Genomic DNA, 24,314 nt, shown 5'->3' on the forward strand with positions numbered 1-24,314 from the left:
TACTAGTCTATGCAGTTACTCAATGCAGCTTAGATGGGAGTAACTCTGCATATGGCTGCCCTGTAAAGCTAGCTGGTGAAGAAAGACCAGCTGATGTTTTTAAAAGCTTTGCATCAGTCAGGAGGTTCTTGCCATAGTCCCGAAGCAAAGCGCTGGGAAAAGAGCCCTAAGGAACTCTGCGGGATTTGCCTCTCAGTGTCAATGTGTTTCGGACTCAACTGCCAGAGATGCATGAGGAAGGCAGAGTAACATACAACCTCCGTTCTTGAAGATTAGGAACCCCCTTCTGGGACTGCCTTGTTCAGACAAAGGGAATAAGTACACACCAAGCTACCCAATGCTGAGGTTGACCCTTGGCTCAGCAGTGGCAGGCTTCTTAGAGCTTTGGGCAGAGACAGGTCTTCCCCAATACCTTCTTCTCCAAGTCCTTTCCACAGCAAGGCCGGCAACAGAACCAGTATGGGATGCCCGGTTCACAAAGCAGGCACTCCACCACAACTGTCTGGTCTATTCCAAAGGGTGTCCCCCTTACCTAAAGCATCACATTGGTTCCTGCCCCATCTCTAGGCTCGCTTCCAAGAGCAATTCCTCAAGCTCCTTATCATTCTTGGAACAGCTCAGTTCTGAAAAGCAAAGGAAGAAAGAGTTGGGAGATTTAGCCAACCATGAAGCCACCTGTATAGAGCCACAGAGGGAATGGCTATGCTACCCTATGGATCGGTGTCAGTTTGATTTTTCCAGCCAGCCCTGTGCAGAGCTAAAAAATATTTCAAAAGAAGTAGCGGAGAAGGAAAATGCTGCTGGCTACGTGATGCAAAATCGTGGAATACATGCTGTTGCGAGTATGTACACTCGCACACACTGTACATTGTCTTTTGCATATGAACAGTTGCTTCAACAGAACACATGAAGCTGCCTTATACCGGCTCAGACCATTGGTCCATTAAGGTCAGTTTAGTCTAGTCAGACTGGCAGCAGCTGATATAAAAGGTCTCTTTTATATCACCAACTGCCTGGTCCTTTCAACTGGAAATGCTGCCGGGGAATGAACCTGGGACCTTCTGCATGCAAAGCAGATGCCCTGCCACTGAGACACAGCCCCTCCCCTTATTCAACTCGGCACTGAAACTGGCCTCCTTGCCAGGGAATTAGGAAATCAGCAACATAATGCTGAATATTTTTTTAAAGAAGGGGAGGGAGAGGCACTCAAAAAGTTACAAGTCAGTTAGCTTAATGGCTGTCCTCATTACAGGTGAAAAAGGACTATTAACAGGAGAATTCACAGCATATGGAAGGGCTTCTTGAGTTCCAGGATGTGTACTGGGATTGGTGCTATTTACTTTGTTCTCAAGCGATCTGGAATCGAAGGTGAGCAACGAAATGGCTGAGCCTGTAGATGATACCAAGTTATTGAGGATGGTGAAAACCAAAGAGGATCTCTCCAAACTAGGTGAATGGGGGACATCATGACACATTAGATTCAGTAGGGTTTTTTCTTCTGTCTTTATCAAAGGGGGAGATGTGACACAAAATTCTAGGGCTCAAGAGCGCCTCCTAGAGCATCTGGGATCTTGGACCCCTGGGGTTCACAGTAGAATAACCCATTCATTTCCATACTACATTGGCCCATCCTGCCAAACTTAATCAATTTTTGCACAAAAGGCAATCTGGTTTGGCCAAGGTATTTACAGTAATAGATCAACATGGGGTTGTACCCGATGCCTGGCTAAATTCAGTAATTATCCCCATCCATAAGAAAGGCGACGCTGATCTACCAGAAAACCTTCGCCCAATTAGTCTGCTTAACATTATAGGCAAATTATACGCCAAACATCTGGAACTCCGGCTGATTGAGTGGGTAAAGTCTAATGACATCGTTGGTCCAGAGAAGACTGACTTAACTAACAAAAAATCTACAATAGATCACTGCTTAACGTTATCTCATTTAGCTGAAAAGTACTCCAAATTAGGCAAAAACAAATTATACGTTGCCTTTATTGATTTAAAGGGGGCATTTGACTCTATCACTAGAGAATGCCTATGGGACAAACTATTGTCCCTTGGAATTGATCTCCGGCTTCTTTTTCTTATTAAAAAACTATATACTAATACTTCTTGCCAGGTTAAATACTCTGACAAGGGATGCTTAACCTCTGAAATCCCGGTCTCCAAGGGTGTCAAACAAGGATGTGTTTGGCCCCTCTTTTGTTTAACTTATTCTTGAGCGATCTACCTCAAAGCTTTCAATCCATCAATGGCCATCTTCCTAAACTAGGAGACCAAGCAGTTTTGTTACTACTATATGTTGATGACACGGTCATCCTGTCTTATACAAGGATTGGCCTCCAAAGATATCTCAAAACTTTCCATCAATATTGTCAGAAAAATAAATTGCAAATTAATTACCCAAAACCAAAGTGATGATCTTTGCAAAAAGCTGGCATCCAGTGAAATGGAGTATTGTTAGCACCCCAATAGAACAAGTTAAAAACTACAAATATTTAGGCATCACATTCAATTATCGTCTATCTTGGACAGGGCACAGGAAAAGGGTGCTAAATTTGGCTAGACATTTAACAGCACAATTAAAACACTTCTTTTTCTCCAAGGGCAATCAGAACGTTACCGTGGCTATTAAAATTTTCGACCTCAAAACATGTAGCCAAATACTCTATGGTATTCCAATTTGGATAAGGGCCTTTAACAGCAATGTGGAGAGCCTTCAGGCAAATTTTATAAGACAAATACTAGGAATCCCAAAATGTGTCTCATATTCAACCATTTCTCACAAAATTGGCCACAATTTAATAGAGACGAAAGCCTGGATATTGACTTTTAAATACTGGATTAAAATCCACTTTAGAGCCAACTTGAAAGATCTAATGTTCCATCTTCTGAAGGATCCATACAGTGCCAGCTGGTTCTCAGCAATTTTAGCCAAACTTAATCAAATTGGAATTAACCTGGATGAATTATTAATGCTAGAGGAAAAAGCAGCTTTTTATATAATCAAACAACGACTCTTAGATCACGAATACCAGAAAATATGCCCGCTCACTCCGCCAGTATGTTCCCCACTTAAAATGGGTTTGTCAATATTACCCGGAAGGATGCAGCAGTATTTTAGCACACTTGAGGAACCTCTTCAACGGAGAGCACTTATGCTAGCTCGACTCAATTCCTTTCCATCTAAGGTTTTATACAGGAGATTTACTAAGACTCCCTTTAACAAGAGGGTATGTCCATGCGGAACGGGCCAGCCAGATGCCCTACATCACATAATTTTAGATTGTCGTTTACATGAAGAACCCCGTAAAAAAATTATATTACCCTTAATAAGCAAATGGATGGCCCCTTATAGAACATCCACTTGCCAGTTCTTGCTGAACGACATTACAACTGATGTTACGGTGAAGGTGGCAGAGTTTTTGGCAGAAGTTGTTAAGGTTAAGATTCAAACTCAATTTTAATCTAGATATGTATTATCTGTGACCTTGTGACATCTCCGACCTTGTGACCATCAACTTTATTATGCCAATAAAGGTTATCTGATTCTGAGTCTGGTTTGGCCGAGACCCACCTGTTTGTCATGGAAGTTCAGGGCCCATTAACAGACGCTTGAGGAGTGGGGTGATCATTTTATAATTTCCTGATTGGTAAAGTTGGCCTCTTACATCAGATATGAAGTTTTGCATGGGATTGGTGAAATCGGCTCGTCACTCTTAGAGGGGAAGATGGCTTATGGCAGACTATGGGGGAGGGAATTACAGTGCCCTACTGGCTGAGAGCTACAAGCTAGACATCTAGGTAATGAATTCCTGGTAGGTTTTGCTTCCCTTCTGCTGCAGTTCAGATGGTAGCCACTATGCTTCCCCCTTATGTAACAGAGGGAATTACTGTGAGCTGAACCCATACCTTCAGCACAGCCCACAGATAACTTTCCTGGTGCCTGTCAAATGTTTTTTAGAAAGTGGACAGGGCAAGTTGGTGCTTTTGCCAAGCAAGGTTTTTTATTAGCTGTGCAGATTTTAAAAAACATTACTCTGGCAGCAGCTGCCACCACTGCACAAAAATCTTCACTGTCTGACTGTGGCAAACTGTGGCAGCCATTTTGTGGCTTGCTCCACCTCCTGCGGCAGCCATTTTGTGCCCATCATGCTGCTAGAATTCCAAAGGTGCTTAGGGGCTCAAAATGGTTGGGGGGGGGTGGTTGTTCTATGGTCACAAGTGTGATGACACAATGTGAAGGAACCAAAGGCCTTCTTTGTATAAAAGAGTATCTCCTTTTCTGCGTAGTATCTACAGTGCTCTCAGACACACACACACACACACTTACCATGTTCCGCAGCGCAACTGGCCATTTTGCAGTCGCGCCCCAAGGATGCGTCTGGTAGTGCATGGGCAAACTCCGTCTTTAGTCCGTTAGGCAGCAGAACACTGTGAACTGCGCTCATGCAAAGCCCAGAGTTCATATTGTCGGTACCTAAGCCAGAGCTCAGTACAGAGGGCAACGTTTCAGAGACAGCTGTTGACATGGAGACAGACTCATGCGCCCGCCTGTCCAAGCAGTCCGTCTTTGTTAGCTGGGTCTGGGCGGGAGGGTTAGCCAGCTTTGGCGGGTCCGCCTGCAGAAGAGGCTCGCCCTCTTGCCGCACACTCTTCTCCGGCAGGCTCTCCACCCGCGTCACCACAAAGATTTTATGGCCTCGGCCAGGGCTGGAAACTGCGATCCGCCGCTCATTCCCAGGAGAGCTGGTTTGCGCTGGGGCCCCACTCGTAACTTCCCCTCTCGATTCACATTTTATTTCTTCTGTAGTGTTCAGCTGGGGGACTCTGATTTCAGAGCTAAGGGCCTCCTCAGCCTTTTCGGGGGAAGAACGTGGCTTGGGGGAATCTCCACGCTCTGGCTCACTGTGTTTCTGCGGCTCAGCGAGACGCTTCATCTCCAGCTTTTCGTTGTCTTCTTCGTCTGTGTCTGAATCGGATGACTCGTTGTTGCCATCAACGGCCGTCTTCTCTTGGGCCCCATTTTGTTGGGCCATTAACGTCTCTCTGACTTCCTCTCCCTCTTCCAGCGTGGGTGTCACATTGCCGTTGGGCCCGCCGTCCTCCACAGGACCCTCTTCGAGGGGTTCAGTGATGGTGATTTCGGGCATTGAGGCAGACTGCTGGAGCTTCTGCTCCTTCTCTTCCTTCTCTTTGGCAAGGACAAAGTTACGCTTGCAGCCGTTCTGGATTTCTGTCAGGAGGGCTTTCTGTGTCTCAATAAAACTCTTCACCTGCAAAGGGAGCAAGAAAGACTGCTGAGCTGAGCCAACAAGGCACGATTGCAAGCAGCATCATTTGAAAGACATGAAGTGGCATCATTTACTTCCAGGAAATTATAGAGTTGCTTGGCTCAAGAAGGCAGGTGCTGTGACTATTCATTTCATTTATAAGACTCCTTTCTCAATCGAGACTCAAGGTGAATTTAAAACAAGGCAATAAGAAAATAAGAATTTAAAACAAGGCAATAATTTAAAACAAGGCAATAAGAAAAAGAGAGAACATATGACCAATGGGGGGTGGGGGTGGAGAAATGGGTTACAAAATTAGAGAGTGAAGCTCTAAAAACTGTTATCGTACATAAAATAATATCACAGAGCTGAATTGCAAAACTGGCAAAGGATGCAATAAACAGTGTAAGATATACAAGGAATATAGCAATTGGAACTGACTAAACATCACAGATATTAAACAACCTTATTCCCGATTATACAAACACCTCCCTCCCCCACAAAAAAAGTTCTGTTTTACACAAGCTATCAGGCCTTTGCCTATCTGAGTCTGCTACTGAGTAGCTTGGAAAGAGCCAGAGAACCATAAAGGCTGGTGCAGCCCCAGTCAGTAGAGGAGAACCTCAGAAACTAAATTTTTTGCCACATTGGGCTAGCAGTCATGCCAGTCAAGAGAGCCTGTGTGGCTTTAGCCCATTGGTTGGAAAGGGGACCCTGAAAATGGATCTTGGGAGCCGTCGCCAGTGTGGTGGAGTGGTTAGGGTACCAGGCTCAGGTCTGGGAGGCCCACGTTCAAATCCCTACTCTGCCAGGGAAGCTCACTGAGCAATCTTGGGCCAGTCACTCTCAGCCTAATCTACGTCACATGGTGGCTGTTACGATAAATTGGAGGAGGGGAGAGCAATGCTTTCAGGGGAAGGGCTGTGGCCCAAGCACTAGAGCATCTGCTTGGTGTGCACATGGTCCCCAGTTCAATCCCCGGCATCTCCAGTTAAAAGGATCAGGAGGTAGGTGATGTGGAAAACCTTTGCCTGAGACCCTGGACAGCCACTGCCAGTCTGAGTAGACAATACCGATCACTAGCTTGTTCTCTGTTGCTCCAGACACTAGGATACGGAGTAATGGATTTAAACTAATAGAAAAGCGATTCCACCTAAACATTAGGAAGAACTTCCTGACGGTGAGGGCTGTTTGATGGTGGAATGCTCTGCCTCGGAGGGTGGTGGAGTCCCCGTCTTTGGAGGTCTTTAAGCAGAGGCAGGATGGCCATCTGTCGGGAGTGCTTTGATTGTGGGATCCTGCATGGTGGGGGGAGGGTTGGGGTTACTGTGGATGTGGGGGGGAGGTCGTTGTTAATCTCCTGCATTGTGCAGGAGGTTGGACTAGATGACCCTGGTGGTCCCTTCCAACTCTATGATTCTATGATGACGGACCAATGGTCTGGTTCAGAATAAAGCAGCATTATGTGTTGATGTGCTGCAAAGAAAAGCCAGTTTGAAATAATAAACACACAAAACACAACAAAAGCCTTGAGTTGGGAGCCTTGGCCAAATAGACAACATATAGCACTATACTTTACGTGTCTAACTGCACTGCAACAGCATAGAGCATATATGCTTGCCAGGCTAAATGCACTACCCTCCATCTTGCTATATGGAAGATTTAATAAAATCCCATTTGCAAACAGAGTTTGCCCCTGCGGGAATGGTGAAATTGAATCCCTTGTGCATGTCCTTTTCAATTGTTGCTTTTATATTTGTAGCCGATCCCAATTCATTGACCCACTGTTCGTAAACAGGGAATGGCTCGCTGGTGAAATAAGGACATCCTATCTTATGACCACACAAAACCCAAAAATAATAAACAAACAGAGAATCAATCCATTCGAATCAGGATGGCTTCTCTTTGTAACATCTCCCCCATAGGAGAGGAACAGGAGGCCCCCGACTCAAACGGAATTTTGCTACCTCTGACATTTATAGTATCAACGACTTGCTTTTGGAGATGATGTGTGCATTTTTTATTTTTTAAAGGAGGGTGGTTACTAGAGACAGCCAAGTCAACGCTATGCCTGGAAGAAACGACCTTTTGGGAAGGAAACATGAGCCACTGAGTGTCGAATGGCTCCCACAACAACTTCTGCACCTTGGGTGGGATCGTATTACTGCCTCACCAAGGCAGGCAAGTTTTAAAAATGTGACAATAGTGTCCCGCAATCCCACTCCGCTGTCTAAATTCGAAACTACCTGTCTTGAGCCAAGTGACTGGGAACCAACCAGTCCAGCACCAAATAGCCAGGCTTGCAGCCCAAAGTGGGAGAGATGCCAGCACAGGGCAGAGCCCCAAGGAATATGTTTTTTTCATTCACAAAATCCGCTTGTGCTGCTCTGTGCAGCTGTGTTGCATAAAGAGGAAAGGACTCCCCTTCTGCTGCCCTTCTCTGCCCGAATGCAAATTCATTTGGGCCATTATGTGGATGACTGAAATTGTGCTCAATGCTTTGGGGAATCCCAAATGGCTTCACTCAGCCTGACTGACAACAGCAGGGAATAAAAGATGCTCAGGCAGACCTTCTCACCCGCATAGGCTTACCGATTCCTTTTTGGGCTCCCTGTCGAGGTCCAGTCTGAGCAGGGAGTGGTTGACCTTCAGGGCCAAGGATAAGGCCATCAACCCCCCAGTTTTGATCTCATTTTCTCGCAGGTCCAGCCGGAGCAAGCGGGGACTCTCAGCGATGAACTCAGCCACTGCCACTGCACCTGGAATACCAAGAGGTGCCTGACATGAACATGGGGAGTGTGACTTAGGACAGCTTCTCTGCCTTGGGAGGCGGAGAGCTGTCGCGTCTGGCAGGAAGTGCAAGGCCTGGCTCACCTTCACACGTCAGCTTTGTCGAGGCCAAGCCCAGCCGGAGCACCGAGCGGTTGCTGATGAGCCCGTTCTTCAGGTTGCGGACACCTTCATTGCCAATGGGGTTGTGCCCCAGATTCAGAGTCTCCAGGCTCTGCATGTGAGGCTGAGGGTGCAAGAGGAAAGACAGCCAGTCACTGCATGTTTAAGGGTTCGTTCAGCCCATGGCCAGCTGGCATGTGTGTCACTTGACCTCAGAACTGCCCACCTGCCAGGCTTCTGTGCATAAGCATGGCTGTCTAAAGCAGCAAGAAAGTCAGTGGCTCACAGGAGACCCGGCACAGGGCTTCATTCAGAAGGCAGGCCTTCACCCCTCCCTACTTGCTAATCCAAAGCTACTGGGCGGGGGTAGAAGACAGGGCACTTTAAACCTCCTAGCGGCCTGAGTCTAGTGATACCTCTACAAAAATTCAGAATAGGGCACCCACTTTACTCTTTTGCTAGCCTTTAGAGCAAATGGCTGTTTAGAGACAAAAATCAATTTTTCCCAAAGGAGAGGTGACGGTGGCTTCGTTTCACATTGTGCAGCGGTGAACGGCATAATTTCATCATGCACAGTGTGAAGAAGTCCTCAGCCCTCTGCGGTCTGTCCAGAACCCACTACCAATTTTCACTGAGAAAGGGACAAAAAAACCCCTTCCCCATCCATTCTCTTTACACTGTTTGTTGATTCATAAACAGCTACCTGATCTCTCTTTGGTGGTGGAAAGTTGCAACTGATTTATGGTGTCCCAGTAAGGTTTTCAAGGCAGGTGGTGTTCAGAGGTCGTTTGCCATTGCCTGCCTCTGCACAGCAACCCTGGGCTTCTTTGGTAGTTTCCCATCCAAGTACTAACCAGGATCTACCCTGCTTAGCTTACGAGATCAAGCTAGCCTGGGCCACCCAGGTCAGGGCAATCTATCTGCAGCTGTCCTTTTTGTAGACTGAAAAAATCTCAAATGCTTTAGCCCTTCTTGGCAGGGAAGGTGCTCTCCAGATTTTTTGCCTCTTCAGTTATCCCTTTTGGTGTGTCTTTCCCCACCTGCCCCCCCCCCCAGTGCAAGTATGCCTTTTTCAAGGTGGGGCAGCTACATACAGTCTTCTAAATAAGTTGGCCCCACCATTTCACAGCATGATAACTCTCCAGTCTGTTTTCAATATGTGACAGGAGAAGGTCAGGCCGGGGTGGGGGGGCTCAATTTTCAATTTTAAAGAGACCTGGCCCAGGGGGAGGGGGAGAGAAAAGAAGCCGAAGGCTCCACCTGTGAGTTCCAGATAAGCAATGTGCTCTTGCAAACCCCTCCCACCTACACCACCCCTGACCTGACACTCCTATCTTCGACAAAGATCAAGGAGGAAAGTGGATGGATTTTCCAGCCAGAGGCCCCCAATCAGGTTCCCCCTCCAGCCTTACAGCGTGGTGCAGTGGTTAAGAGCGGTGGACCCTAATCTGGTTAACCAGGTTGGTTTCCCCACTCCTCCATATGAAGCCAGCTGGGTGACCTTGGGCCAGTCACAGTTCTCTCCAAGCTCTCTTAGCCCCACATATCTCACAAAGTGTCAATTGTGAGGAGGGGAAGGGAAGGTGATTGTAAGCTGGTTTGAGACTCCTTAAAGGTAGAGAAAATCAGAGTACTTCCACCTCCATTTACAAAAAGGCCCCATGGCTCAGGATGCATCTTTCTTAGCCTGGGATGCACAAGATCTCCAAGTGCTGCTGCAGTTGGGGGGGGACAGAGGGGAAGTAGACAGTGGGGCAGTAGGGCTCAGGCCTCAGAACAGGGCGGCTTCAGCACTCAATAAGAGGGACCGGGTTTCAGAAAGCAGAGAAAAGCATCTGTGGAGACAAGTGCTGAATCCTGCAGAGACCCCCAAGAAGGGGGCCTGCTGGGCGCACCTAGGGCTCATGGCTAGAGTAGAGTCCAGGAGCACCGTAGAGACCAACAAGATTTTTGAGGTATGAAGTTTTCAGAAGTCAAAGCTCCCTTTGTCAGATAACTGACCTAAGAGAGCTCTCGAAAGCTTACACCCCGAAAATCTTGTTGGTCTGTAAGGTTCTGCTGGACTTGAATCCAGCCATTTTACTGCAGACCAACACGGCTACCCTCCGAAACTATCTTGGACTCACCAGCGTCATCCCCATATAAGCCATGCCAGTGTGAGTTAGCTGGTTGTTCCACAGCACCAGTGTGACCAGGCCTTTCCGCTGCTCCTTCAACCCCTCACAGACATAGGCCAACCCTGCAAAGCAAATAGACAGACAACTTCAGGGAAGGCAGGAAACAAGAGGGGCAGGGGGGAAGAGGAGTGGAGTTGGTCACTGCCAGCCTTTTGCACAAGACAAGTTCTCCCCAGACATTATGCCAGCATGGCCGGGGGGCACACACAGGCTCAGCTGGTCCTTTTCCTCCTTTGGACTTCTGCTACAGTAGCAGGGCCTGGCTCGTGTTGTGGCGGTTTTTTAAAAAAAATGCCAAGTAAGGATGGAAGAAAAACTCACAGGGCAAGTCAGCATGTTTGGCACCTTTGAATGTAAGACGAGCTCTGCTAGATCAGACCAGTTCACAGAATCAGCCTTGCTGGCAGATTGCCATCTATATGGTAAAGGTCCCCTGTGCAAGCCCCAGGTCATTCCTGACCCATGGGGTGACATCACATCCCAAAGTTTACTAAGCAGACTTCGTTTACAGGGAGGTTTGCCAGTGCCTTCCCCAGTCATCTTCCCTTTACCCCCAGCAAGCTGGGTACTAATTTTACCAACCTCGGAAGGATGGAAGGCTGAATCAACCTTGAGCCGGCTACCTGAAACCTACTTCCGTTGGGATCAAACTCAGGTTGTGAGCACAGCTTGGACTGCAGTACTGCAGCTTATCACTCTGCGCCACGGGACTCTTGATGGCCATCTAGCCTCTGCTTAAAAGCCTCCAAAGAAGGAGAGTCCACCGCCTCCTGAGGAAGCCTGTTCCACTGAGGAACTGCTCTAACAGTCAGAAAGTTCTTCCTAATGTTTAGCCGTAATCTCTTTTGATTTAATTTCAACCCATTGGTTCTGGTCCGATCTTCTGGGGCAACAGAAAACATCTCCACACCATTCTCTATATGACAGCCCTTCAAGTACTTTGAAGAGTGTGCAGCTGTCCTTGACAAGAGTCAGGGCTTTCTTGGCCCTGGCACCGGCCTGGTGGAATGCTCTTCCTAGTAACACCAGGGTCCTGCAGGACCTTAAAGAGTTCTGTGGGGGCTGCAAAACAGAAATATTCCACCAGGCCTACAATTCAGGGCAGCCACAGATGTTATTGGTGCTGGCCTCCCTACCCCTTCCTTATCTGTATTTATTTCATGAACTAGAGGGGGCTTGTCTTCTTGCTGTGCTCTCAGCGGGTACTGTATTCCTAATGCCATCTGCTGTTTTAGATTGCTGAGAACTTCACAAGTTTCTAAAAAACATTTTAGATGTGTTATGGTTTATATGTTGATTTTAATGTTGTTACTCGCCCTGAGGCCAGCTTTGGCCAGGGAGAGTGGGTTAGAAATTGAAATAATAAATAAATACAAATAAATAAATAAAAATATGGTTATCATATCACCTCTCAGTTGTCTCCTCTCCAGGCTAAACATACCCAGCTCCTTTACCCTTTCCTTATAGGACTTAGTCTCCAGACCCGTCACCATCTTTGTTGCCCTCCTCTGGACACGTTCCAGCTTGTCTACATCCTTCTTAAATTGTGGTGCCCAAAACTGAACACAATACCCTAAGTGAGGCCTAACCAGAGCAAAGTAAAGCAATACCATCACTTTGCCATCCTGTCTCACAAACTGGCTGAAACAGTCATCCTGGAGGACCAACAACAGGCCAAAGAGGCCGCGGCCTTCCCCTGATGTTGCCTTCCAGCACTGGTTTTCAGAGTTTGACTACCTCTGAATGTGGAGGTTCCCTTTAGTCACCATGGATAGAAGCCACTGATAGACCCTCTCCTACATGTATCTGTCTAATCCCCTTTTAAAGCCATCTATGCTTGGGGCTATCACGATCTCCAGTGGCAGCAAATTCCACAGATTAATCACTCAAGTAAAGAAGTATTTCCTTTTGACTGTCTTGAACCTGGTTCTCAACAACTACAGGGGGTGCCCCCCAAGTTACAGTCTTATGGGAGGGGGAGAAAAAGCTCCTTCCTTCTACCCATGTTCTCTACCCTGTGCACAATTTTATCAACCTCTCTCATGTCTCCTCATAGCCATCTCTTTTTCTTCACTGAAAAGTCCCAGACTCGCCAGCCATTCCAGGTGCTCCAAACCTTTAATCTTCTTGCTTGCCTTTCGCTGCACTTTCTCCAGTTCTGCTATGTCCGTTTGGAGATACAGTGTCCAGAATTGCACACAGTGATCCAAATTAGACCGCATCATGGCTTTATACAGGAGCATAACAGTATTGGCTGTTTTATTTCCAATCCCTTTACTATTAATTCCTAGCATGCAGTTTGCCAACCTTCATCTCATGTTTTGTTTCAGGGAACAGCTAAACTAAACTAAGTTCACTGGTTTTGGAGGCGGGGTTGCAGCTTCTTGCAATTAACAGCTGGGTCAATGCCCTGTGTTAATTTAATGATTTCCTTTCGATTTGGGACTAGGGATTTTTTTAAAAAGTGTTGATGATGAAAGCTTTGGTTATGTATTGCTCTCTTCTGTTATCTCAAAATGTAAGCTATGGTGAGGTTTTATAATATGAAGTTTTACTTGGGGGTGGAAAGTGCCGTCAAGTCGCAGCTGACTTACAAGGACCCCCTTGTAAGGAGCAGAGGTGGTTTGCCATTGCAACCTTTGCCATTGCAACACAGAGCAACCCTGGTCTTCCTTGGTGGCCTCCTATCCAGGTATTAATCAGGACTGACCCTACTGAGCTTCCAAGATCTGACAAGATCAGCCTAGCCTGGGCCATCCAGATCAGAATCGACATTTCAGTAATTCATCAATTAATTGGTTCAAATTAATTGAGAGCAAGCGTGGTGTAGTGGTTAGGAGCTGAGGACTCTAATCGGGAGAACTGGGTTGGTTTCCCCACTCCTCCACATGAAGCCTGCTGGGTGACCCCAGGCCAGTCACAGTTCTCTCTCAGCCCCATCTACCTCACAAGTTGTCTGTTGTGGCCAAAGGAAGGGAAGGTGGTTGTAAGCCACTTTGAGACTCCTTAAAGGTAGAGAAAAAGTGGGGTATGAAAACCAACTCCTCTTCTTCAAAGGCAGATGAGCTCTTTATACCCATGCAGTTACTCCAGTCTGAGCACATCATCATCAGTGTGCTTAGATGGGAGGAACTGTGCACAGGAGCGCATTGTTAACGAGGTGACAGTTTTTAACCTGTGAGTACCTCTTTCTCGGGTTATCTGGTGCAGCTCTGGAAAAAAGAATAAATTATACGAAGCTCCAAAGCACCCTACTGATATACACACCTGTTATCAATGGCCAGTATCCAATCAGGCAGTTAAGGAACCTCAAGCCCCCTTAATGTTATCTTAACAGGGAGCAGCAATTTCCACCAATTCCCTCTTCATACTGCAGCCCATTCAGCACCCCCTCCACACAAACTAGACACGCAGTTCCCTAGAGATATGGAGAAGACAGAGGATTTCCCCCAATGCACACGCCCACAAACACCCACTCACCTGAGTCCAGGATGTGGTTGTTCCTCAGGTCTAGGATCTGAATGGAACAGTTGAATTTCAGGAGGTTGCCGAGCTGAGCCGAGTCCTGGAGGCTGTTCAGCTTGTTATCAGCCAGGTAAAGCTCTCGCAGGTTCACATTCATTTTCAGAGCGGTCGCTAAGGAAGATGACCGGGGGGTGTCAGTGAGAAGTACCGACCTGCCCACTCGCTGATGCCAACCCCCCCCCCCAAGCATTTGTCTTGCCCAGCATGGTGCCAGTCCTGGAAATTCATAAAGACCCCCCCCTGCCCCCAGCAGCCTCCAATCCCCTTTTAGCCAACCCTGTCATTGAGTTTGCTGGATGGGGGCAAAGGGGAGAGAAGGCTTTAATGGCTACCAAGCTAGATCTGGACAGTCCTTAAAATTAGGTTGCAAACATGGAGGGTAAACCCAATGTCAGGCTGTTATCTCGGTTTAGATGTTTCCTTTCGTTTCTTTGCTGAACCGTCCAGACTTCAAGGACGGCTTCACATACCAAAGCCTGGGAACGCCACTCCTGGGAAATAATGCTCTGTTTATGCTTTGTAATCTCCCGCCGTTTCTCTGCCTTATATTTCCAACTAACGGGCAAGACAACTCATAGCTGTCATCTTGCCTTCAAAGCACTGTATTGCCTATTTGACCAGTAAAGCCATCTGCTTGGAATCTGATTGTCTCTGTGGTGATTTCTGGTTCGATGGGTCAAGAGCTCACATTATGACAGCTATCTCTCATCACCCTTTTCATCAGTCAGGCTGGAGCCCAGGAGGGTTCGCCTGCCACTCGGATGGGAGCTAAGACAAAGCTCTCCGAGTGAGTTTACCATGGCTGGAGCCCCGTGTGGCTCGCCTGCCACTCGGATGGGAGCTACGACAGAGCTCTCCGAGTGAGCCCGGTGTGGTTCGCCCCGGTCCCGGTGGATCTGTTCCCCGGAGCCGGAGCCCTGGAAGGGTCTCCTCCTTGATACCTTCCTTTGAGGACGCCCTAGACAACGTTCATCGGGCAGAAGTGGAACGTAGCCGCCTGACTGGACTTGTACGGGCACAGAGTGGAGGCCAGCGCCCACCACGACCTCCTAGTGTCAGATTGTCTAGGGGAGGATGCTCAACTGGCCCGGTTGTGCGGAGCCGGGTTAAAAGCACCGGCAAAACGGATGGTTGCGCTCTTCCACGGAATGACCTCGACCACCGCTTCAATGGCCGGGATTGCTAAGCTGTCAACCCCCGTCTTTGGTGTCAGCGCAGCGACCTTAGCGGTTCAGGTCCAGCCGCAACTGGATCTTCCGGATCAAGCCGGACCTATTTCGGCATGGGAGCAGGAAGCTCTGCCACTAGTGACCACGACCCTGACCACCAAACTTGAAGCGGATCAAGTTTTAGCGGATCGTAAGGGGACCAAAGAGGACTTGCACTATGAGGGAACTCTCTGGACTGCAAACCTCCGAATCAGCCAGCCCCGTCGCTTAGGTGATGCGGGCAAGGATATGTTTTTGCTCCGACAGCACAATCGGGAACACATAGACCGGGTGGCCCACTTGCAGGGTCAAATGCACGTTTTGCTTCACGACAACGACTGCTTGCAGCAGATACAAGCCGACCCGGATGGCTCGACCCCAGCTCCACAACCTGGGTCTCCTGATCAGGCTCAATCGCAGCAACCTGCGGCACCTCTGGGCGGAGCGCCCATGTTGCCAGTAACTCTAGCAGTGCCTGTGGCGCCAGGAGACCCCAGAGCTCCCGTCCTGCCACCGCCAGGAAGTCCAGGGGACCCGTTGCTTGGATCTACACCAGCACCCGTACTACCTCCAGTTCCATGGAGACCACCCAAACTGAAGATCTCTTTTGCCGGCTCGGCAGAGATACTACCTTGTCAGCGACCCAAGGTGAGGGGAGGCTAAAAGCCTCCCCCCGAAGCCTCCGTTCCCTGCCCGCAGAGATCAGCACGGCCCCCTCAAGATCGCGAATCCCGATTCCAAAGGGGAGCTTGCCTCGTTTGCGGCGCGATGAACCACTTCGTTTCAGCATGTCCTCAACGCCTGGAACTCCCTCGACCGAATGCATTGCCCCGAGCTCGGGGACGACCTCAACGCAGAGGCACCGCGGCCACCTGCAGTACAGCACCGGGACGGCCCACACCCTCTGTACTTCCTACTTCTGCAGACCCCTCCGGGTCCTGGATTACAAGTGCCCCAGTGGGGGACAATTCTTCGTCTTCGGACAAGGATCTTCCCTGGGATACCCCAGCGTTAACCCTGGACTCGCTTCCTGACCTCTCATAAAACCGGGGAAGGTCTCAATGCGGAGGTTGTTCTACAACGCCAGGTCGGTTCATACCCTCTGCACTTCAGTTCAGAGACTCTCCCGATCTTCCTATTTCTACAGACCCCTCCGGGTCTCGGATTACAAATGCCCCAGTGGGGGACAATTCTCCATCTTCGGACGGGGATCATCTCCAGGATACCCCAGCGCTAAACCTGGACTCGCCTCTTGACCTGTCTAATAACCGGTCACAGTCTGCGGTGAATGGAACATCCCCGCAGACCCCCGCAGTTTCTCCTGCAAAACCTACGAAACCGACGAAGGTGAAAGAAGTAGAAAATACGGTGTATGTGGACGCAGTGTTGCAACACTATAAAGGGGGTCCCCAACTGCCTGTCAAGGCACTTATTGACTCCGGTTGTGGTCGCACTCTCATCAATGAGGCCACATTTGCAGCATTCAAAGTCAAGTCCGAGGCTTTACCAGCCCCCGTCCAATTTGCCCAAATGGATGGAAGCCATTTCAAGGGGGGCCCAGTTGATCATCGCACTATAGGGGTGGCGATGGGAATTGGCTCCCACTGGGAGCAAATAGACTTTACCATAGCCCCTATCTGATATGAAGTGGTCCTGGGAATTAACTGGATTAAAGGTCATAGTCCCAGTATAGACTGGGAGACGAACACGATCTCCTTTGCTAACCCCAAATGCGACCAGCACCGGCAGCAAGTTGCGGTGCTGTCTCCACCCGCTCCGGCATTAATGTCCGCTGTCCCATCACCGCCGTCCCTACCTGATGTATACCAGGACTTTGCGAATGTTTTTAACATTAAAGAATGTGATGCCTTACCCCCCCACCGGGCCACTGACTGTGCAATTGAGGTGGTGAAGGACTGCACATTAACAAAGAGTAAGATTTACCCTATGAGCACTTCCGAGCGCACGGTACTACGGGACTTTTTGGACAAAAACCTTGCCAGAGGGTTCATTCGCCCATCGAATGCTCCCAACTCAGCCCCCGCGTTTTTGTCCGAAAAAAGGAGGGCGACCTACGCCTCTGCATTGACTTCCGAAAACTCAATGCAGTTACTCAAGCCAACGCCTATCCTATACCGCTAATTTCAGATATTTTGGGACAACTACAAGAAGGACGTATATTCTCCAAATTGGACCTGGTAGAAGCCTACTACCGCGTCCGTATCCGCGAGGGGGACGAACCCCTCACTGCCTTCTCTAGCTGTTTTGAATGTTTGAATTCCTTGTGATGCCCTTCGGGTTAAAAGGTGCCCCGGGGGTCTTCATGCAACTCATCAACGAAATCCTCCATGATTTACTGTACCGCGGGGTGGTAGCTTATTTGGATGACATTCTTATTTATTCAAAAACCATGGACGAGCACGTCACTTTGGTCCGAGAAGTTCTGCACCGCCTGCGCAATCACCAACTCTTTGCAAAGTTGGCTAAATGCGAATTTCACCAGAGCAAAATAACTTTCTTGGGATATATAATCTCCCACCATGGCCTTAGCATGGACCCAGCCAAGGTCCAATCTGTCCTTGATTGGACTCCTCCCTCCAACCGCAAGCAAGTACAACAGTTTCTGGGCTTTGCTAATTTCTACCGCGGATTTATCCCTAACTTCGCCCAAATAGCGCTGCCCATCACCGACCTTCTGAAAACCAAGGGTAAAGAAAGCTCTGCTACATTACCCTCCGCTAAGATACTGTGGACTGATCAATGCCAGACCGCCTTTGTAGCCCTCAAACGCCTTTTCACGTCGGAACCTGTGCTACGGCATCCAGACCCAAATCGAATGTTCATTGTACAAGTCGATGCCTCCGACGTGGCTATGGGAGGGGCCCTGCTCCAAAGAGGACCAGATGGTCTCCTTCACCCCTGCGCTTATTTCTCAAAGAAATTTGCGCACTCCCAATTGAACTGGCCCATTTGGGAGAAAGAAGCCTCAGCCGTTCACCATGCGCTTACTCTATGGCGACAATTCCTGGAAGGGTCTAAAGTCCCCTTTGAAGTATGGACCGATCACAAGAATCTAGCCGCCCTCACGGGAACCCATAAGTTATCCGCGAAACAACAGCGTTGGGCGGAATTCTTTGCTCAGTTTCGTTTTGTCCTGAAGCATGTCCCTGGAAAACAAAACGTTCTCGCAGATGCTCTCTCCCGGTTGCCTCAATATCCGACGAAACTCGATCGGCCAACAGACTCTTTATTTACGGCCGCGCAAAGAGAAGGCCTACCCGTACTGGCTGTACAAACTCGATCCCAGACGCTGCCCCAGCGGAAGCACGCAGTAGCCGGCACGCAAGCTCCTCCAGCCCTACCGGCCGCCCAGCTGCCACCACCACGGAAGCTCACGATGACCGGCGCTCCAGCTCCTCCAACCCAATCGGCCGCCCAGCCGCCTGCAATCTGCACACCGCCGCACGTAAGCGCTTCCCCCTCGTCATCCCCCATAACTACTGCCACCGTAAACAAGGGGGGGGGTTCCCGTCTCCGAATCCTTCTTAAATTCCCTTCGGGAACAATGCCTTATGGAACGCTCTGAACAAACCCTGCCTCCTGGTGTAATCGAACAAGGAGGCTCTTGGTACAAAGACTCGAAATTATATGTGCCCAAAGCGCTCCGAAAAGACGTCTTACACTTAGCTCATGGAGTAAAAACAGCTGGACACTTTGGGTTCCTAAAGACCCTTCACCTGTTGCGCAGACAATTTTGGTGGGGGGGGAATGCGTTCTGATATTGACTCTTTTATTCGCAGCTGTCCTGTTTGCGCCACAGTCAAACGATCTCAAGGCAAGCCCCCAGGACTACTGCAACCACTTGAAATACCCAGCAAACCCTGGGAAGTGATTGCTATGGATTTTATGACGGATCTCCCTCTCAGCGGGGGGAAAACTGTGTTATGGGTTATCACTGACTTATTTTCTAAGCAAATACATTTGGTTCCATGTGCGGGGATCCCCTCCGCTCAGAAGTTGGCTCGCCTCTTCGTGTCACATGTCTTTAGACTACATTCGTTTCCGCGCAAGATAATCTGCGACCGCGGAAGTAGTTTCGTTGCTAAGTTTTGGAAAGCTTTTCTCAAATTGGTGGGGGTGGAGCAGGGGTTGTCTAGTGCATACCATCCCCAAACGGATGGTCAAACCGAACGTGTCAATGCTGTGCTTGAATGTTATTTGTGCTGTTATGCCAATTACCACCAAGATGACTGTGTAGAACTGTTGCCTTTTGCAGAATATGCCTACAATAATGCTGTACATCAGTCCACAGGTTTCAGCCCGTTTTATGCGGTGTATGGACAGGACTTCGGTCCTATCACCCCAATAGAAGGTTTGGAGGGGGAGGGGGATGCCGACATTGCCCCTTGGGCACACACCCTCCGTACCACATGGCCCTGGCTGGTTAGCAACCTTGACAGAGCCAAGCGCAAATACAAGGCGCAGGCTGACAAGCATCGTTCCCCCGGTGGGGACCTGCAAGTGGGTAACCTGGTATACCTTTCCACCAAAAACCTGCACTCCACCCGTCCGTGCCGTAAGCTCAATGCTAAATACATTGGCCCATTTCCCATCATCCGCATCATAAATCCTGTCACGGTGGAACTGTCTCTCCCCAAAACTCTGAGGCGTGTGCACCCCGTTTTCCATATCAGCCTTCTAAAGCCCCATGTTGCTTCCTCGCAATGGCACCCGGAGCCGCCTCCTGAACAGCCCATAATGGTGGGGGGGGGGAGAACATTTCGAAGTCTCCAAAATCCTGGATTCCCGCATACACCATGGGGCCTTGCAATACCTGATCCGCTGGAAACACTTCCCCCCTGCCTATGACGAATGGGTTCGCGCACGGGATGTCTCCGCCCCCAAACTCGTCAACGCCTTTCACAATACCTACCCAGACAGACCAGCCCCCTTGCCGGATGGGAGGGGGCCTTAAGGGGAACAGGATGTCAGGCTGTTATCTCGGTTTAGATGTTTCCTTTCGTTTCTTTGCTGAACCGTCCAGACTTCAAGGACGGCTTCACATACCAAAGCCTGGGAACGCCACTCCTGGGAAATAATGCTCTGTTTATGCTTTGTAATCTCCCGCCGTTTCTCTGCCTTATATTTCCAACTAACGGGCAAGACAACTCATAGCTGTCATCCTGCCTTCAAAGCACTGTATTGCCTATTTGACCAGTAAAGCCATCTGCTTGGAATCTGATTGTCTCTGTGGTGAGTTATGGGGGTTGACGAGGGGGAAGCGCTTATGTGCGGTGGTGTGCAGACTGCAGGCGGCTGGGCGGCCGGTTGGGTAAGTGCCATAGAGTAAGTGCATGGTGAACGGCTGAGGCTTCTTTCTCCCAAATGGGCCAGTTCAATTGGGAGTGCGCAAATTTCTTTGAGAAGTAAGCGCAGGGGTGAAGGAGACCATCTGGTCCTCTTTGGAGCAGGGCCCCTCCCATAGCTACGTCGGAGGCATCGACTTGTACAATGAACATTCGATTTGGGTCTGGGTGCCGTAGCACAGGTTCCGACGTGAAAAGGCGTTTGAGGGCTACAAAGGCGGTCTGGCATTGATCAGTCCACAGTATCTTAGCGGAGGGTAATGTAGCAGAGCTTCCTTTACCCTTGGTTTTCAGAAGGTCGGTGATGGACAGCGCTATTTGGGCGAAGTTAGGAATAAATCCGCGGTAGAAATTAGCAAAGCCCAGAAACTGTTGTACTTGCTTGCGGTTGGAGGGAGGAGTCCAATCAAGGACGGATTGGACCTTGGCCGGGTCCATGCTAAGGCCATGGTGGGAGATTATATATCCCAAGAAAGTTAGTTTGCTCTGGTGAAATTCGCATTTAGCCAACTTTGCAAAGAATTGGTGATTGCGCAGGCGGTGCAGAACTTCTCGGACCAAAGTGACGTGCTCGTCCATGGTTTTTGAATAAATAAGAATGTCATCCAAATAAGCTACCACCCCGCGGTACAGTAAATCATGGAGGATTTCGTTGATGAGTTGCATGAAGACCCCCGGGGCACCTTTTAACCCGAAGGGCATCACAAGGAATTCAAACATTCCAAAACAGCTAGAGAAGGCAGTGAGGGGTTCGTCCCCCTCGCGGATACGGACGCGGTAGTAGGCTTCTACTAGGTCCAATTTGGAGAATATACGTCCCTCCTGTAGTTGTCCCAAAATATCTGAAATTAGCGGTATAGGATAGGCGTTGGCTTGAGTAACTGCATTGAGTTTTCGGAAGTCAATGCAGAGGCGTAGGTCGCCCTCCTTTTTTCGGACAAAAACGCGGGGGCTGAGTTGGGAGCATTCGATGGGCGAATGAACCCTCTGGCAAGGTTTTTGTCCAAAAAGTCCTGTAGTACAGTGCGCTCGGAAGTGCTCATAGGGTAAATCTTACTCTTGGTTAATGTGCAGTCCTTCACCACCTCAATTGCGCAGTCAGTGCCCCGGTGGGGGGGTAAGGCATCACATTCTTTAATGTTAAAGACATCCGCAAAGTCCTGGTATACATCAGGTAGGGACGGCGGTGATGGGACATCGGAGATTAATGCCGGAGCGGGTGGAGACAGCACCGCAACTTGCTGTCGGTGCTGGTCGCATTTGGGGTTGGCAAAGGAGATCGTGTTTGTCTCCCAGTCTATACTGGGACTATGACCTTTAATCCAGTTAATTCCCAGGACCACTTCAAATCGGATAGGGGCTATGGTAAAGTCTATTTGCTCCCAGTGGGAGCCAATTCCCATCGCCACCCCTATAGTGCGATGATCAACTGGGCCCCCCTTGAAATGGCTCCCATCCATTTGGGCAAATTGGACGGGGGCTGGTAAAGCCTCGGACTTGACTTTGAGTGCTGCAAATGTGGCCTCATTGATGAGAGTGCGACCGCAACCGGAGTCAATGAGTGCCTTAACGGGTAGTTGGGGACCACCTTCATAGTGTTGTAAAACTGCGTCCACATAAACGGTGGTTTCAACTTCCTTTACTTTAGTGGGAGCTTTCGGTTTAGCAGGAGATTCTGCAGAGGTCTGTGGAGACGCTCCACTCACCACAGACCGGAGCCGTTTTTCAAGGGGGGATTCCAGGTTTAAAGCTGGAGGATTCCATGGGTTCTCTTCGTCAGAAGAAGGAAAATTGTCCCCCAATGGGGCATTTGTAATCCGGGACCCGGCGGGGTCATTCGATGTAGGAAGGATAGATGAGTCCTCAACGTGAAGTGCAGAGGGTGTGGGTCTTCCCGGCGCTGCGCTGCGGGTGGCCGCGGTGCCTCTGTGTTGAGGTCGTCCTCTAGCTCGGGCTGTCATGCTGGGACGAAAGGGTTCAGGGCGATGTGGGCAGACTGCTGCAAAGTGGCCCAGTTCCCCACAAGTGAGGCAAGCACCTCTTTGAAATCGGGTTTCGCGATCCTGGGGTGGACGCGCGGGTTTCCGTGGATTGGGGGGCGGTGCCTTGGGCTGGGGTTTTTGGACGCTTTTCTCCTTGTTTCTTTGGTGGACAAAGGAAATAAAGCGCCGGCGGCTTTCCACCTCTTCGGCTAATAGAATCCAATCCTCGACGGTGTCAGGATCACCCCGCATATACGACCAGTTCAGAATGTCAGGGTGTAAGGCTTCCCTGAAATGGTGAATTAGGGTGGCTTCGGGCCAGCCCACAATTCTGCTTGCTAGTCTTTGAAATTCATCGGCAAACTCTCGAACTGGAGTAGAGCCCTGTCTTAGTTGTAGAAGCTCCGCTTTGGCTCGTTCCCCCAGAAAGGGGTCCTCAAACCTCCTCCGTAAGGCAGTCATGAAATTGTTGAGGGAACGGATAGAGCGGGATCGGGTGTCGAACTGGAGGACCATCCAGTCGGCTGCTTTACCTGTCAAAAGGGAAGCCACATAGCGAACCCGGCTGTCCTCTGTAGGGAAGAACTGTCCTTGTTCTCGCATATAGCTATCCACCTGATGCAAGAAACAGGGCAGGGTTTCGAGAGATCCATCGTAAGTAGTTTTCAACTTGAGTTGTTTCCAAGGACCGGGCATGGGTTGGCCCGGTTGCACGGGTGCCCTGGGTGCAGGGCATACCTTTCCACAATCTGCAAAGAGGAGGGCCGTCTGGATAGCGACCCTCTTGGCTTCAGCTTAACAGTCAGCTGCATTGGGTATCAAAGAAAAACCTGCCGGTGCGGCTTCCGCCATGGTACCTTCCCCCAAGGTGACAGGACGCGTTAGAGCCGTGGATGAGAGAGTCTCACGGGCAATAAGCTTATCCAATAAATCGGTTAGTATTTGTAAGTCCTCAGTTGCCAGCCGGGCATCATCCAGCAACTGATCAAAATCCTGGAGGTCTAAACGAGCATTAGTGTCCTCCGACGTTAACATCCAGAGAACCCTCACTAGAGATTGCCACTGTGTCTGGACCAGTCCACTCAAGCGGCAAACCTCTGAATTAGTCCTAAAGAGTTCAGCTACTATGTCCCGTAGAAGGGTAGGATCCTCAGATGAGGACTCCAGGGTTCCAAGAAGCAGTAGTCACGGTTCACTCGGAGAGCGCCCTCCTAGCTCCCATCCGAGTGGCAGGCGAACCCTCCGGGGCTCCAGCCTGACTAAAGAATCGATGAAGAAGAGTAGTGATAGCTGTCATAATGTAAGCTCTTGACCCATCGAACCAGAAATCACCACAGAGACAATCAGATTCCAAGCAGATGGCTTTACTGGTCAAATAGGCAATACAGTGCATTGAAGGCAAGATGACAGCTATGGTTTGTCTTGCCCGTTATTTGGAAATATAAGGCAGAGAAACGGCGGGAGATTACAAAGCCTAAACAGAGCATTATTTCCCAGGAGTGGCGTTCCCAGGCTTTGGTATGTGTAGCCGTCCTTGAAGTCTGGACGGTTCAGCAGAGAAACGAAAGGAAACATCTAAACCGAGATAACAGCCTGACATCTACAAGAATCTTTTCTAGTCTCTCCCCGAACAACTTACCCCCTTCGAAGGGGTAGGACATGGTAAGAAATTTGACTTTAAAATTTGCTTGCCATGGATGTATCCATACTGACTGCCATGTTAGAGGCTGCAGAACCTGCTGCGAAGGTCATGGCATCGAGAGATGCATCTGCCATGAAGGTAACAGCTTTAAGAAGCCTGCTAAGGCCCTCAGCAATTCTATTATTCTCCCCCAGCATGAGCTGTATGATTTTTCTAACCCACTGGAGGTGGGTTAGATGGAGGTAG

General features: G+C 49.4%; 1 protein-coding gene across 1 annotated transcript in view; it reads right to left on the minus strand.

Moving 5' to 3' along the window:
- Positions 1-534: 534 nt before the first annotated feature.
- Positions 535-24,314, minus strand: part of PPP1R37 (protein phosphatase 1 regulatory subunit 37) — a 77,816-nt gene continuing 54,036 nt past the window's right edge. The window contains exons 7-12 of the mRNA XM_056846978.1: positions 13,826-13,981; positions 10,295-10,407; positions 8,151-8,292; positions 7,869-8,035; positions 4,337-5,279; positions 535-623 (exon numbers count right to left, since the gene is read on the minus strand). Of these exons, the coding sequence (XP_056702956.1) occupies positions 541-623; positions 4,337-5,279; positions 7,869-8,035; positions 8,151-8,292; positions 10,295-10,407; positions 13,826-13,981 (1,604 nt within the window). The 3' untranslated portion in view covers positions 535-540. The remainder of the gene's footprint in view (positions 624-4,336; positions 5,280-7,868; positions 8,036-8,150; positions 8,293-10,294; positions 10,408-13,825; positions 13,982-24,314) is intronic.

This window comes from Euleptes europaea, chromosome 3, assembly GCF_029931775.1.
Source record: "Euleptes europaea isolate rEulEur1 chromosome 3, rEulEur1.hap1, whole genome shotgun sequence".
Taxonomy (NCBI): Eukaryota; Metazoa; Chordata; class Lepidosauria; order Squamata; family Sphaerodactylidae; genus Euleptes; species Euleptes europaea.